At 33.4% G+C, this 14,758-nt stretch overlaps 1 protein-coding gene across 5 annotated transcripts in view; it reads left to right on the top strand.

Moving 5' to 3' along the window:
* The window catches only part of EPM2A (EPM2A glucan phosphatase, laforin), a 176,719-nt gene that overhangs the window by 67,885 nt on the left and 94,076 nt on the right, over positions 1–14,758 (top strand). For all 5 annotated transcript variants that reach the window (XR_012468571.1, XR_012468570.1, XM_074187778.1 and 2 more), the window contains exon 2: positions 7,782–7,956. Coding sequence is in view for 3 of the 5 variants with exons in the window: in XM_074187778.1 (XP_074043879.1) it covers positions 7,782–7,956 (175 nt within the window). In the remaining 2 variants the exon portion in view is untranslated. The remainder of the gene's footprint in view (positions 1–7,781; positions 7,957–14,758) is intronic.

The following is a 14,758-nucleotide window of genomic DNA, read 5'->3' as shown; positions in this document are numbered from 1 at the left end:
TATATATTTTATATAAATATATATATATATATAATTTATATCACCTATTTATGAATGCTACCTCCCTTACAAGAAGTAGGTAGGTAGCATGTTTCATCATGCATCCAGGATTGAAAATAAGTTTTCTTGTATGCAAAGTAAAGTGCTTAATTAAATGGGCTTCTGGGAATAGGTGATCATTGTGTTTATTAATGTGTAACTGAACAGGTGATATTTGGCAGAGTTGACATGGAGACTGTATTTTTTCCAGTGGTATACTGGAGCTGATTTGTTGTGGCTCTCCAGAAAGTATTAAATTTCCATTGTGAGTATCATTTGAATATACTTTGGAAATCAGCAATATTATAGAATAAGAGTTTTATTTTTTATTTTATTGGTTTTTAGACTTAAGAAAGTGTGGTGCTACAGTGTGGCTAGAGTGCTGGGTCTGGATTCAGGAGAACCAGAGCTCAAATTTGACTTCAGGTGCTTATTAATTATATGACCATGGACAAGTCACTTAACTCTGCTTGCCTCAGTTTCCTCATCTGTAAAATGAGTCAGAGAAGGAAGTGGCAAACCACTCTGATATCTTTTCCAAGAAGATCCCAAATGGGGTTACAAAAAGATGAACACAATTGAAATAGAGAGAGGTGGTGATGAAACAATCACTAGCACACCATTGGTTTTTTGCCCATTTGCAGAGTTTGAAATAGATTTTTGAGATTGTTATTCAGTGTCATATAGTGGATAAAAGTTGACCTTGAAATCAGCAAAATGTCAGGTTCAAGGGTGGCTAGCTGGCACAGTGGATAGAGCACTGGCCCTGGAGTCAGTAGTACCTGAGTTCAAATCCAACCTCAGATACTTAGTAATTACCTAGCTGTGTGGCCTTGGGCAAGTCACTTAACCCCATTGCCTTGCAAAACCCCCCCCCCAAAAATCAGGTTCACATCTTGTCTTAAACTTGTACCAGGTTTCGTCATTTCAAACAAGTCACTTAGTCACCCTAAACAGGCAACTAGAAGAGTTGCTGCTCTTTAATAGTAGAGGGAGTTTTGTAATAAAGTTGAAAACACAGGTTTAGACTAAACCTCCTTTTCTCCACAAAACAAACCAACAATTATTCAGATCGACTGAACACACATCAAATTTTCAATGATCAAGCCTTGATGGCATATGTCCTGTCTGAAACATATGATCATTTCACTTAAAAAAGGATCTTTTATGTAAATCATCTTTTATGCTCATATCTAGAAAAGTTTCATTTAAAGAAACTTCAGAATTTTAATATGTAACAAATGAACCAATAAACCATTACATTGCTAATTGTGGGACTAGTGCTTCACATTAATTAAATACATATGTATAATTTAAAATGTTTTATTTTGAGTATCCCCTAAAATAACCTACAGTAATGTTGAATGGTGGACAGGACTGGTCTCAAAGTCAGAAAAACATGAGTTCAAATCATGATTCTGACATATTTGTCACTTAAATCCTTGGAGTAAAAAGCAGTCTTTAGATTTATAAGTTAGAGAAAAGGTATGAAAATTACCAGAGAGAGTTTCCTAACTTAATTCCCTATCCTAATGAAATCATAGATTTAGTCCCTATCCATTTCCTTTTAGGTTATTAAATACCATCTTTTAAAATACACAGGACATTTTATTTTATATATATATATATATATATGTATATAGTATATATTACATAAGACATTATATCTATAAAATCTATAGAAGATTGATAAATTTGGTTTATCTGGGAAGATCAGTGATGATTTATAAAGGGAGGCACTGTTACTTTTCATTTGACAATATAGAGTGATATTCACTTTAATATCACAAATTTTATGAAACTAATATTTGCAGAGTACATATCCAAATGAGGTCTATAACCTCTTTCAAGATTCAAGTAGTAAGGCAGATAAAGGAGCAAAGTAATCATATCTACTCTTGACAAAACTCCATGAATGGTCTCTATAGTTATTGAGTTAGCAAAAAATAATCAAAAGTACATTTGGTATTTGTCTTTCTTGCTTATTAACATGTCAAATGCTATGCATGAGGAAAGTAAGTGGAGGTAAGAGAAGTCATATTTCACTTGAATCCTTTAAGGGAGCTCAGAGAAAGAAGAAAAGGACCCATTTGCACAAAAATATTAATAGCAGTTCTTTTTTATGGTGGCAAAGAACTCGAAACTAAAGGGGTGCCTGTCAATTGGGCAATAGCTGAAGAATAATATAACAACATTGTAAAAAAATATCTGATGTCAAGGACCTCTTCGAGAACAAAGAACAAACAACAGCAACTTTGTAGAAATAAACAACTTTGACAGACCCAAGAATTCCAGTCAACAAAATGAATCAACTATGATTCCAGAGGATCTACCTCCTGTCAGAAAAGAGTTGGACTCAGAGTATAGAATGAGACACAAAATTTTTAGACATGCCCAATGGAGGAATTTGCCTTGTCTTATTATGTGTATTTGTTAAAAATGATTTCCTTTTTCCTTTTCATCCATTAGGAACAAGGAAGGAAATAAATGTTTGAACGAAATAAAATATAATTAAAAACCAGAAAACTAATTATTGACTGAAACAATGAATTAAAATGAATTAGGGATTTTCACAGGAATAATGACCATATTTGATAGCAAATGACAGCCTTAGGATTTTTAAAAAAATATGTAAAGTGTTTCCAAATTAATAATTTTGTACAAAAAGAGTTGAAGAAAAAAAATGAAAGAAAGGATAAAAATAGCACACTTCAGACAGTATTCAACCATTATCAGTTTTTTCCCTCTGGAGGTGGATAGTATGCTTCATATTAACCCTTTGGGATTGTCTTAGATCATTGTATTGCTGAGAATAATTAAGTCATTCACAGTTCTTCATACATTTCTTTTACTGTGTACAGCATTCTTTTAGTTCTATTCACTTCACTATGCATCAGTTCATGTACATCTTTCCAGTTTTTTTGAAATCATCCTTCTTGTCATTTCTTACAGCACAATATCTTATTGCAATCATATACCATGGCTTGTTTAATCATTCCAATTGATTAACTTTAGTATTAATAGTGATGTAGGTGAGATTTGTCTTTATAGTGCTTCCTCTTTTTTTCTGTTCTTTATCTAAGGGGGATCTCTCTTGCAAGGGGGACAGTGGTGAAGATTGGTGAGTTTGTTATAATCAGAATGTACATTTTCTTTCATGAGATGCGAGGCTTGGTTCCTGAGAGATGGTAAAATATAGTTGGCTAGGTTGGCTGAATTAGGGTAGATTATAGAGAAACTGGAAAGCAATTTAGATTATATTGGGGAAATACCTAGATCAACAAAGACTATTTCTGCACTCTTTGGGGCATGAGACGATTAGTATGACAGTGGAAATGTAGAAGAAATGTAGAATTGGCAATAGTTGATAATTGACTAATTGACCTCCAACTACCTATAAAACCTGGTAAATATTCAATATACTACTTCAAATTTAACTGCTCACAAATTTAACTCATACCTTTTTTCTTAATAAGTCACCCTACCCCAATCTTCCTTTTCCTCATTCTATTGTTATGAGAGAAATATCACTTTTCTGAGTTCATGTGGTAGGTAAGTACTTCCACATTATATTTACCACAATGAAGAAACTATAGAGGTAAAAATCCACGTTTATTATGCTCAAGCATGGGTTCAGGTCTCAGAGAAAACCTGCAAAATCATTAGGATTCTCACAAGCCTTAGAGTCAAAATTACATTAGTGACAGAAATAATTCTTTTATATATTACAATCTTATACATTCATTTTTAGGATATAGAAGCTAAAGAGAAGATAGATTCATAATCCCATACTTATTTAATGTTTAAAAGTCAAACAAACTTAAAAAGCAAGCAAACTCTGTAGGTAAACTAAATAAGGTTACAGATTAAACTACATTTAGAGGTTTCACAAATAGACTTTTCGAGGGGAAGGATTTACATATCACTAAGATAGCCAAGAAGTTGGCATCAGAGAAGTCTTTTCTTCCATAAATAGGGGAGCTAACAAATCATTTTGACTCCCATTTGGCTTCTATCTGAGGAATGTCAAATAATCATTCCTTAGTACCTGACTCAGATTTTAATTAGGTAAGGTTAATATTAACAGAACGCAGACTTTGAGTTAAGCAAAATTTGTAGGAAGATGACCCTGACTACCAAATATCAAAAAATTAATGAAAGGAAATAAAAAATCCCTTATACAGTATCAGTGGCATCACACTTTAGTGACTTAAACTTATCATTAATTTTTGTGAAAATAGTGAAGTTTTCTTATTGGAGATTTTAAAAAATGTGTTTATTTGAAACTCTGTCTATTTCTTAAGCTTTGGTTGCATATTCTTTGCTGGGTATTGATCCCTACTGGTCTTGTGAAACTGCTGTTCAGTGCTGCATTGTTGGTCTCATGGTCACTGCTGATCCTTTTTTATTATTATTGTCAACTTATTACAGTGATTTCTTATTTGGGTCTATTATTTCTTTCTCATAGGAAATTTAATAGGTTCTTTGGGTTTTGTAGTTTAAAGTCAATAGACTTTCCCTGCTACAAAACTTTTTTTGGAGGGAATCTGGGTAGGAAATGCAGAATCCTAGACATACCCCATCAATGGATTAGGGAAAACAAAACAAAAGCAGAATTCTTTCTGGTTTTCTTGTTTTTCTGTAGTTTATATGCCTACATACTTTCAGAATCTTGGGTAGAAGGGTCTTTCTTCTCAGGGAAAGACTTTGCCTTAGACATAAGATTTTTGGTATCCAGAGTACTTCAGAAAACTATTACTGTCACTATTATATATTTTTGGATTAATTGTAACATCCCTCCTTCCCCATGTACATTTGCATGGAATTCTCCCCATTGAATAAGGATTACTGCTTGAAAGAATTCCATTTAAATTGGTTTAGAGCCTAGGAGTAAAAAGAGGCAGTAGATGGTTCAGTTAGTAGAGAATGGACCTGGAGACTGGAAGACCTTAGTTTAAATTTGGCCTCACCTATTTACTATATGTATCCCTAGACAAGCAATTAATCTCTATAGCCTTAATACTTCTGAGAAGGAAATGGCAAACCACTCCAGTATCTTTGTCAAGAAAACCCCATAGATAGTATAGGGTCATAAAGAGTTAGTTAAAACTGAAAAACAACTAGGGTTCCATATAACTCCTGATCACAGACTGCTTGTCTGTCTGTCTCTGTCTCTCTTAGGGTTAAAAAGACTTTGTGTCTACCTGTTTAATTCAAAATTGAGGGTCCTGGGCCCTAAAACTGATTTCAGGGAATTTATGACAGAAATTCCAAAGAACTTTGGAGGTCTGATCTCTTTGCAGTATTTTTAGAGGACTGATTATGGTTTATAGTCTGTTGTGCAAATGAATTTAAGCTATCACAGAACCTAAAACCTGGGACGAGGTCATTGTCTATTTCTAGCTTAAAGACTTTCCAGTCCTTTGACATGTATGCAAAATACCGGTCAAGCTTTTTAAGAGTTTCTAACATATCTGATGGGTTTTGATGGTTTCTGTTTGCTTGTTTAGTTTTGGTTCTACTCATTTTGCATTAATTCAGGTACAGCCTCCCTTGTTCTCAGAATTATATTTTCTGCTTTTCCACAAAATATAACAATTATATTAATATACCACATTGTTTAGATATTCATTGATTGATGGGAACCTACTTTGGGGTTTTTTTGGGTTCTTCTCCTATTGATAAAAAGCACTGCCACAAATATTATGAATAACTTTCTTTGATTGTCTTGGGAGTATATCTCCAATAGTGGAATCAATGAGTCACAGTATATAAATAGTTTAGTAATTATTCTTTTATAATTCCATTTTCCCACAGAAGGTATAGGGCCTATTTATAGCTACATAAAAATGTATTATTGTTTATCTTCCTGCAAGCTTTTGTGAGTGACATTTTTCTCACTCACATCTTTATTGGAAAGGAACTTAAGGCAGTTTGTTGGTTCTGGGCCCAGAATCAGAAGACCTAGGGGAAAAATCCAGTTTCAAACACTTCCTGGCTAGGTGACTCTGGGCAAGTCACTTAACCTTTGTTTGTCTCAGTTTCCTCATCTGTAAAATGAGGATAATAATAGTGTCTATTTCTCAGGTTTGCTGTAAAGCTCAATGGAGATTATAATTTTAAAACATAGTGCCAGACTGTAAGTGCTATAAAATGTTAGTTAATATTATTATCTTTTCCAATTTGATTTGCATTTGCCATGTTATCATTGATTTAGAGCTTTATTTCATAAGGCTATTGATAGTTTATGATTCTGCTTTTAAATACTATACTATACATTGAACAACTATTTCTTTGGAAATTGTTCTTGTTCTTAGATCATTTGATATATTTTAAATACTTGAAATTATTTTTCAAAAAACCTGTATAATTCTTTTGGTGTTTTAAATCATAAAGATAAATGTAATTTCCAAGAGAAAGCAGACAATAGTTTGAATTACTGTAGTTTTGGAACAGAATTTTTTGCAGCAGACAATAAGTTTGCACTATTTTGAATGAATTAACTAGTTGAAGAAACCAATTTATTTGACAGATTATTCTCACTTCTTATGATTTAACTGAGAGGTATCCAATATATTGGCTATTTTGGCAGGTGTAGCCTTGTTTAGAGAGAAGTTGATGTTGAATTCTGCTTAAGGGTATCAATCAAAGATAGAGAAATAGGTCATCTTGAAATCAGAATTTGACAAATAACTAAGGGAAATAATTTTGATAGCTATAGAACACAGACCTTATTTTGTTGTATTCTTCTCAGTTTAATTTCCTATAGTAAATGTTTAATAAATACTTGTTAATTGATTAATTTGAGAGTTAGCTAATTTTACAGAAATGTTATTATGTGTACATTAATGTCATTTAAAAAAATCCTGACCTATTATCATATTGTGGAACTCCAATTGAGCAAACTTTGTTTAACAATTCAGATCAGCAACTGTCTTTCAATGTATAGTTTTTACAGATTGCCTGGAGGCACTCAGAAATTAAAAGATTTGCCCAGGGTCACACACATAATAAATAAGAGGAATTTTATCAGTTCTAGAATCTCAGCCTAGATTCTCTGCCTACTCTACCTAGCTATCAATCTCTCAGTCTCGGATGTTCCCTTATGTCAATTTACAGTGAGTTAAAATATATATAGTTTTATTTATTTGTGTGCTTTTGTGAAGTAATGTGGTTAAGTGACTTACCCAAGGTTATATGACTAGTAAGTAGCATGTATCTGAGACTGGATTTGAACTCAGGTCCTTCTGACATCACCTAACTGATCCCTAAAGTGTAAAGTTTTAGAATTGGAAGAGCTTTAGACAGCATCTAGTCTAACCTCCTTATTTTTCAGATGAGAAAATGTCAATCCAAGTTGGTGGAAAATTAGTAGAATAATCAGAGCTAAACCCTGATCAGTGAAGTCTAGAAGTTATAATTTACTTTCTGAAAAGTAGCCTTTAGTTCTTTAGATTCTTTTGACGTGCACTTTTCTGTGAAAGTATTTGATTTCCAAGGAGTCCTTTAGGGTCTCCACTGATAGAAGATTACCATACTAACTTAAAAAGGGTTAATTAGTTTGCTGAAGTTCCCTTACTATAGGCTGAAGCTTTATTCAAAAACTTAGACACCCTCAAGAAATCTCATTAATGGCTCTTTATCCCTTTATAGCTGTTTGTTATCTAGCTCTAGTTTACTTTGAGACTGCTTAAGCAGAACATGGATTTAATTGCTGAGGATGTCGTTTCTTCTTGTTGTAGGCAATGGGCCTCACCATGACCGCTGCAGTACTTATAATGAAAACAACTTGGTCGATGGCGTGTATTGTCTCCCCATTGGACACTGGATTGAGGCTACTGGACATACAAATGAGATGAAGCATACAACTGATTTCTATTTCAACATTGCAGGGAACCAAGCCATGCATTATTCAAGGTAAGAGCAGCCATGAAATGAAACAGACAGATGTTTTTCCAGTTTGACCAGACAGAAAAGTACCTGGATCCAATCCGATAGATTGCTGTTTTAAGGGTTCCCTCCTTCATCTTTTTGCCTTTAAAAACCATGGTTACCCAGAAACCTGTTAACTGAGATGTTCAAAGCTCCAATCCTTGAAGTCTAGCCAGTGAGGGCTCCACATAGGGACATCCAGCCTAGAATCAGGACATGTTAGAGGTTGGAGGGATCTCAGCTATCATTTAGTTCTACTTTCATTCATTCTTTCTTCTTTAAATGCATCTCATCAGAAACAGGAATTGACTTGTTAAAGGTCACAAAATTAATCCAGACAGAGTTGGGACTAGAATTTCAGGTCTCCTGATTACCTAGACTAGTGCTCATTGTGTAGTCACTCTGAAATGCATTTTTTGGGGATATTTAAGAATATTTATTTCTTTAGTGGTTGAAAAGAAAAGAAATGATGGCATTTTAAATAAAGATATTCTGTAGCTGATATACATATTTTTGTGGGGTCAGTACTATTTGTCATTCATTTCTTAGTTTTAAAATCATTGTAATTAAAATCTTCTGCAATATACACAGATAAGCAACTAAACTTGCTGAGAAAACATGTGTTTTTACTAATGCTGAGGAATACACATCCTATACTGAAAGAGAGGGTTATCTCAACTTTTGAATTTCCCAACAGAAATCTTAGGATGTTGTATGCCAGGAGAGTACAGATATTAAAACAAAGCCTTAACCACACTTAACATTTGAGGTCTCTTTTTTAATATAGAAACTTTTTTCTCTTGATGGAGATTTTCAAAAGCCTAGGTTTCAAGACTTGTATTATAATTACTACTTGTACATCAGGAGTTTGTTAATCTGCAAATAGTTTGTATTTGGCATTCACAATGGATACACTTGTAAACAGGTATTTAGCCCAACTCACACAGTGGTGGACTTTGAGAGATTTATTCTTGTTTCCTCTCTTCTCTCCATTTATTTCTATAAAAGATAATTTCTCACCAGGAACTGAGCAATAAATAACAATTGCAGAAGATAGCGCCTCTATAAACAGGTGTTATAATTCAACTTTAAAGGATTCTCTTCCACTCCACTGGTTAAATAATGAACATCATGTAGAAATGCCTTCCACTGATTTCAGTATATTATATAATTTCCTTGGCCTAGGGAACTCTGAGGAAACCTTTCTGCCATTGCAAATTTGCAGCTGTTTTGTACATAAATTGCCAAAAAAAAAATGACTTGGCCAGTGTTTTATGTTTTGGATGTCAAAAGGAGGATTTCAGTCTAAATCTTTATGATTCTGAGATTGGCCCCCTATCCACTGCACTTTCCTGACTCTCCTTGGATTTGGCTACTTTAAACAAGGTGATGGAGGGTTCCCATATTGAGATTAGACAGAAGACAAATAAAGGCATATACCAGGGTAAAATAAAGTTCAACAAGTGGAGGTGTTTTTTTTTCATGTAGAGTGAGAAGAGAGAAAAATGGAGGCTCCCACTCTTAGGTGCCTTTTTGGAGATTACCTTAGAAAGGGGAAGGGGGATATAGGATGGTAGCTGGAAGACTTTGTAGGATTTTTTTAAGGATGGGAGAAATTTGAGTGTGTTTCGTAACAGCAGGGAAGGAGCCAGTGTTTAAAGAGAGAATGAAGATTAGAGAGAATTAGAATGATGATGTGGGGGTCTGCTAGAGAAGATGGAGATAATATTGTTTTCAGGATCACATAACATAATGATATTAAAGTATTTTTAGCCATAAACTATTAACTATAAGTTTTTGTTTTTAACATAAAAGCTGTAGGGCAATAATATTAATGAATTAGAAATGAATCATTTTAGAGAATGACATGCAAAAATCACATGGATCTGGATTGATGAGGATGGAGGCATTTACAAAATGAAACCTTGGGATTTCTCCAGCATTCTTAATATCTCTAGCTGATAACCATGTTGATTCAGTGGAGGAAATGGAGAGCTTCCTTTCTGTATACTTTGATTCTCTTAGAAATAGAGGTATTGATTTTAACAATTCACTATTAAATGAAAGTATAAGAAGAGGTAGACCCTTCAAAAAGAAATCACAGAAATAAGAAAGAACCTCTTGAAAAAGGCAAGGAAAAGGAAGGCAAGAATTCACTTCATCATTGGCATAATCTACTGCTTTGAGAAAGATATTTGGATTATAATGGACTTTAGTAGGCTATAATAGAGATAACATTGGATACTGATATTATAGTTTTGGACTTGGAATTATAGTAACTGGACTTGGATTTAGAGAATCTGGATTTGAATTCTGACTCTGACACTAGTTATTTGAACTTCAGAATTTATAACCTTTCAGAGTTACACTTTCCTCATTTGGAAAATGGGCATTATATATTCATAACACCTCAGATAGTTGTATAAATATTTATTAACCTTTGAATATTATAGAAAAATAGCATTCCTTGAAACTTATCTTCCCAACTTGATTACTCACATTTTTGCCAATTAGTTCCTTGTGTAGGTGGAGCATCTGCTCTCAAGTTTCAAGATGCTCTCAAGTTTCAAGAAACTCTCTGGATCTGCATTCCTAAAATTAGAGCTCATGTGCCCCCACTGGTATGCTTTCCTTTAGTAGTCAGACCAAAGACACAATTAGTTAAAGAAGTCATTTATCAGGATCAACAAAAGCTACAAAATATTTCTTCCATAAATCTGTATTCCCCTATAAATACAGACATCAGCATTTATAAGAGAAAGCATAAATGTATAGTATATTGATAATGTGATAATGTATGGACCACTTAACTAAGGTAGCTCACCCATTTGGAATTGTGGGTCCCTGATATCCTTTTCCTCTTCCTAATAATCTGATCTTCTTTCCTAATCTGGACTCTCTTCTTTTTCCTTGGCTCTTTTCACTACAGCCAGATTGGCACTTTGTTTATTCTTTTTGATGAATTATAGTGTCTCCCACTGGGCAAGGAACTCAGCTTAAAGAGAGCATGGCCAAAGGGGAATGGGCTAAGGGGAAAGAAGTATAAATTGTCTCATTGCCTTTGCTCTCTGACACAAGAATCACACTCCACAAAGCTGTTTTCTGCTTCACTTGCCTCTCAGAGCTGACAGGCTTATTTTTTAAAACCCACCAGGGGTTTGGCTAATCTTTGGTCAGACAATGGCAAACTACCCATCTAGTTTCATCAGGGAAACTTCACACTTTGTAAAGAGGGTGATGGGGCTTAGCTCCTTGATGCTCATTTAGCACATTAATACTTTCTTATCTCTCACTTTTTTTGTGATTTTGCTGACTTGACTTGGAAGACATTATCTAGTATTGTGATCCATTATTATTCTAGCACTAGACTTACTATATAAAAGACTAAAAGGTACATTATCATCCTGCAAACTAATTTAGGATTCCAAGGCTCAGATAAATATGGGAGAATCCTATCTTAGGGATTATAGAATTTAAGAAGTAGAAGAACCTAAAAAATCAACTTGTTCAGCTCACTCATTTTATAAATGAGAAAACTGAGTCTCAGAGAGGGGAAGTGATGTTTTCAACTATTTAGTTGAAATAGTTGACTATTTAATAATGTTTTAAACATCTCAATGTGAATAAAAAGAGGAAGTAGATTCAATTCGTAAATTGTTGATCTTTCATTTAGAAGTAGTTCTAAGGAAGCAAAACCTTACCAACAGTTATTTTTAGAGAGATAGGTAAAATCTCAGGTAATTGTAAATGATAATATTAGAACTGTATAGTACAGGATAGCACTCAATAGAATGAATATTTAGTATTCAAAGGCATAGATAAGTATAATGAGACTGCTTGCGGTTAGGGACTCCAATATCTCTGACTTGAAAGAGGCTTAATGCCAATTAAATAATCTCTCAAGAGACCTATATTAGGTTTTTTTGAATGGCATACTTTGAAAAAATGTCATATTTTAGAAAACATTCAAATTTATGTTTATTACTTAAAGATTTTTTGGCCCAGAAGAAAAGCCATACTGTTGTTCCATTTTCTTCAATTGAAAAGTAATTAAAATACCATAAAACTACTGATTTTGTACAGCTTGTTAAAATATTATATTTTCCACCTGTTTTCAAAGTTGAATGTAAAATATTAATTTGAATGAGTGATCTCCTCATCTTTCTCCATATCTCCTCATCCATACCCACACTCCTCCTCCAGCATCCATATCTTCCCTCAAAGCTCAGGTTAGGAGTCATACATATCCTCTATGAAGTCTTCCATGATTTCCTCAAACAAGAACATTCCTTTTATCTCCCAAGAGCCCCTAGTCTGGACCTCTCAGTTGCCCCCCAGGTCCTTTGTTATGCTTATCACATACCTACCTGCCTCTAGTTAGAACATAAAATTTTTGAGCTTGGAGACCTTACCATTTTTTTAATCTTCCTAGCAAAATAATCTGCATATTGTTATTTAATAAATATTCTTTGAGTTGAATTTATTTGATAAAAATAACTGGTGAAAAGAAGATTATGGTGCTATTTTGTTATCCTGGTTGGTTTGATAGCTCTTTGATATTTACTTCAAGCAACCTCTCTGTGGGTCTATGGACTATGGTCCGTAGTATGAGCAAACCGCTCCTGGACTTACTTATTTAGAATATCATAGACCCTATGGTCAAATTTGTTCTGATATCAGGTTTGAAAAGTATAGATTTTATAGTGCATATGATTTTTTGATGAATTTGTGTAAACTTAATTTCTATCCTATGGTATCAGGAGCATTTATGTCCCATAGAATGAGTTTGGTAACCATCTCTTTCTCTTCCACTTTTTGCCAATAACTTAAATGATAATGGAATTAACTTTTCTATAAGCATTTTATAGAATTTATTTTGTAATTAAATTTTGGTCTTCTCCCCATCCCCTTTTGAGGATTTCCTTTGTGGCTTGTTCAGTTTATTTTTCTAAGAACTGCTATTTCTACCTCTTCCCCATTGGTGTGCTGTATTCTTTTTTGCTTTACTCTTGAATAGACTGTTTCTTTGCCCACTTTGTATCATGCTGCAGCAGATGTGTTGTCTTCCTTTATTATAATTTAAATTCCTTTAGAATAAGTACTACCTTGCTTACTTATATTTGTAACTTCAATGTTTACCATAGTTTTTGGCACATCGTGTGTAACACAACATTCCTCTATAATTTATCCATCATATCTTTGATAAATAGTCATTTGTAATCAGAATCATAGAACTGGAATCGGAGATCTTAGAGGTCATCTTGCCCCAGGTTCTACAGTCTACCACAAGCTACCACAAATTTTATGACCTTGGTACAAGAAAAATAATTTGGTAAGAAAAAAAAATCACAGACCTTTTGAAATACCAAAGGGAGATAATGAAATCCAAGCAAAGAAATCAGATGTGTCTGATCATTTTATCTTTAACTCCAAATCTAGAAAATTATGCAAACTATACAAAATAGAAATTTTATCAAGAGAAAGATTCTTGAATAAATTTGTGAATGTTTATGATTTTATGTGAAGAAATAAGGCTAAGCATACCACTAACTTGCATTCCTGTTAAGAGAGGGAGAGACTTGAAAAGAATTTGCCATCAAGCTGAAATGTTTTTAACATTTTAAAGAATTCACATTGAGCTAAAGATTTTTCTGACAAAGGATGGATCACAAAGCTTGTTTATTTATGGAATATATTTTTCTTTTCATATGAATTAAATATGATTGTCCAAGGTACTGCTGCCCTTAATCTTTATTCAATTCTGCAAATAATTATTGACATTCAAGGCTGCCAGACACTAAGAATACAAAAGTGAAAAATTACTCTTCTCAAGGTACTTTTGGAATAGTAAGGGGACTAGACCTATATGAAATAAATATAATGCATGTTAGACAATTATTAAGTATATAGGAAAGACAAAGCAGTGGCATTAGGAGGGAGTATCCTTTATGGAGGGGAGAGACAGGGATTAGGGAAAACTTCATGGAAATGATGAAATATTATTTAGATCATCTCTTCCTAATTTTTTATGTGAGGATCCTAAAGACCAAAGAATTAAAAAACTTAGGAAAAGCAAAGGGATGAAAGAACTTATAAAAGGATATACAGACATTAAGTAGCAGAGTCTAGAGTTCAAATTCAGGAGGTCATCCAACTCGAAATCTAGAATTTTTTTCATCTGTACCAATTGGAGTAAAGGGAAATAAGAAAGGTATGAAAAAACAGGATTAGATTGGGAAGTAGTGAATGATTCAGTTTGGCGCCAATAAAGGCACCAGGAAATTAGACTGGAAAGGTAGATTAGATGAATTTTTTTCCTATTGAAAAAGCTCTAAAGATAAATAGAATCTTAGAAAGGTTAGCTATGATGGACCTCTGGAGAAAACTGAATGGGAATAGAAAGGAATATATCTTTCCTCAGCTGTATATGCTACCTTCACAAAGGTTGACTATGTATTAGGGCATAAAAACCTTAAAACTAAATGCATTTAATAATATACTTTTTCATACCATAATGCAATAAAAATTTCTTTCAGTAGGGAAATGGAAGAATAGATTAAAAATTAATTGGAAACTAAATAATCCTAAAAAAATGAGTGGGTCAAAGAACAAATCATAGAAATACTCATTTTCATTCTAAAGACTTGACAACAATGAGGCAACATTTCAAAATTTGGGATGCAGTCAAAGAGTAGAAAATTGATATCTTTAAATCAGTATATCAATAAAAAAGAGAAAGATCAGATTAATTAACTGGACACACAACTTTAAAAAATTGGTCAAATTA

This window comes from Macrotis lagotis, chromosome 5 (genome assembly GCF_037893015.1).
Source record: "Macrotis lagotis isolate mMagLag1 chromosome 5, bilby.v1.9.chrom.fasta, whole genome shotgun sequence".
In the NCBI taxonomy this organism is placed as follows: domain Eukaryota; kingdom Metazoa; phylum Chordata; class Mammalia; order Peramelemorphia; family Peramelidae; genus Macrotis; species Macrotis lagotis.
The sequence above is the reverse complement of the archived record's forward strand: the minus strand, read 5'-3'. Positions and strand labels throughout refer to the sequence as shown.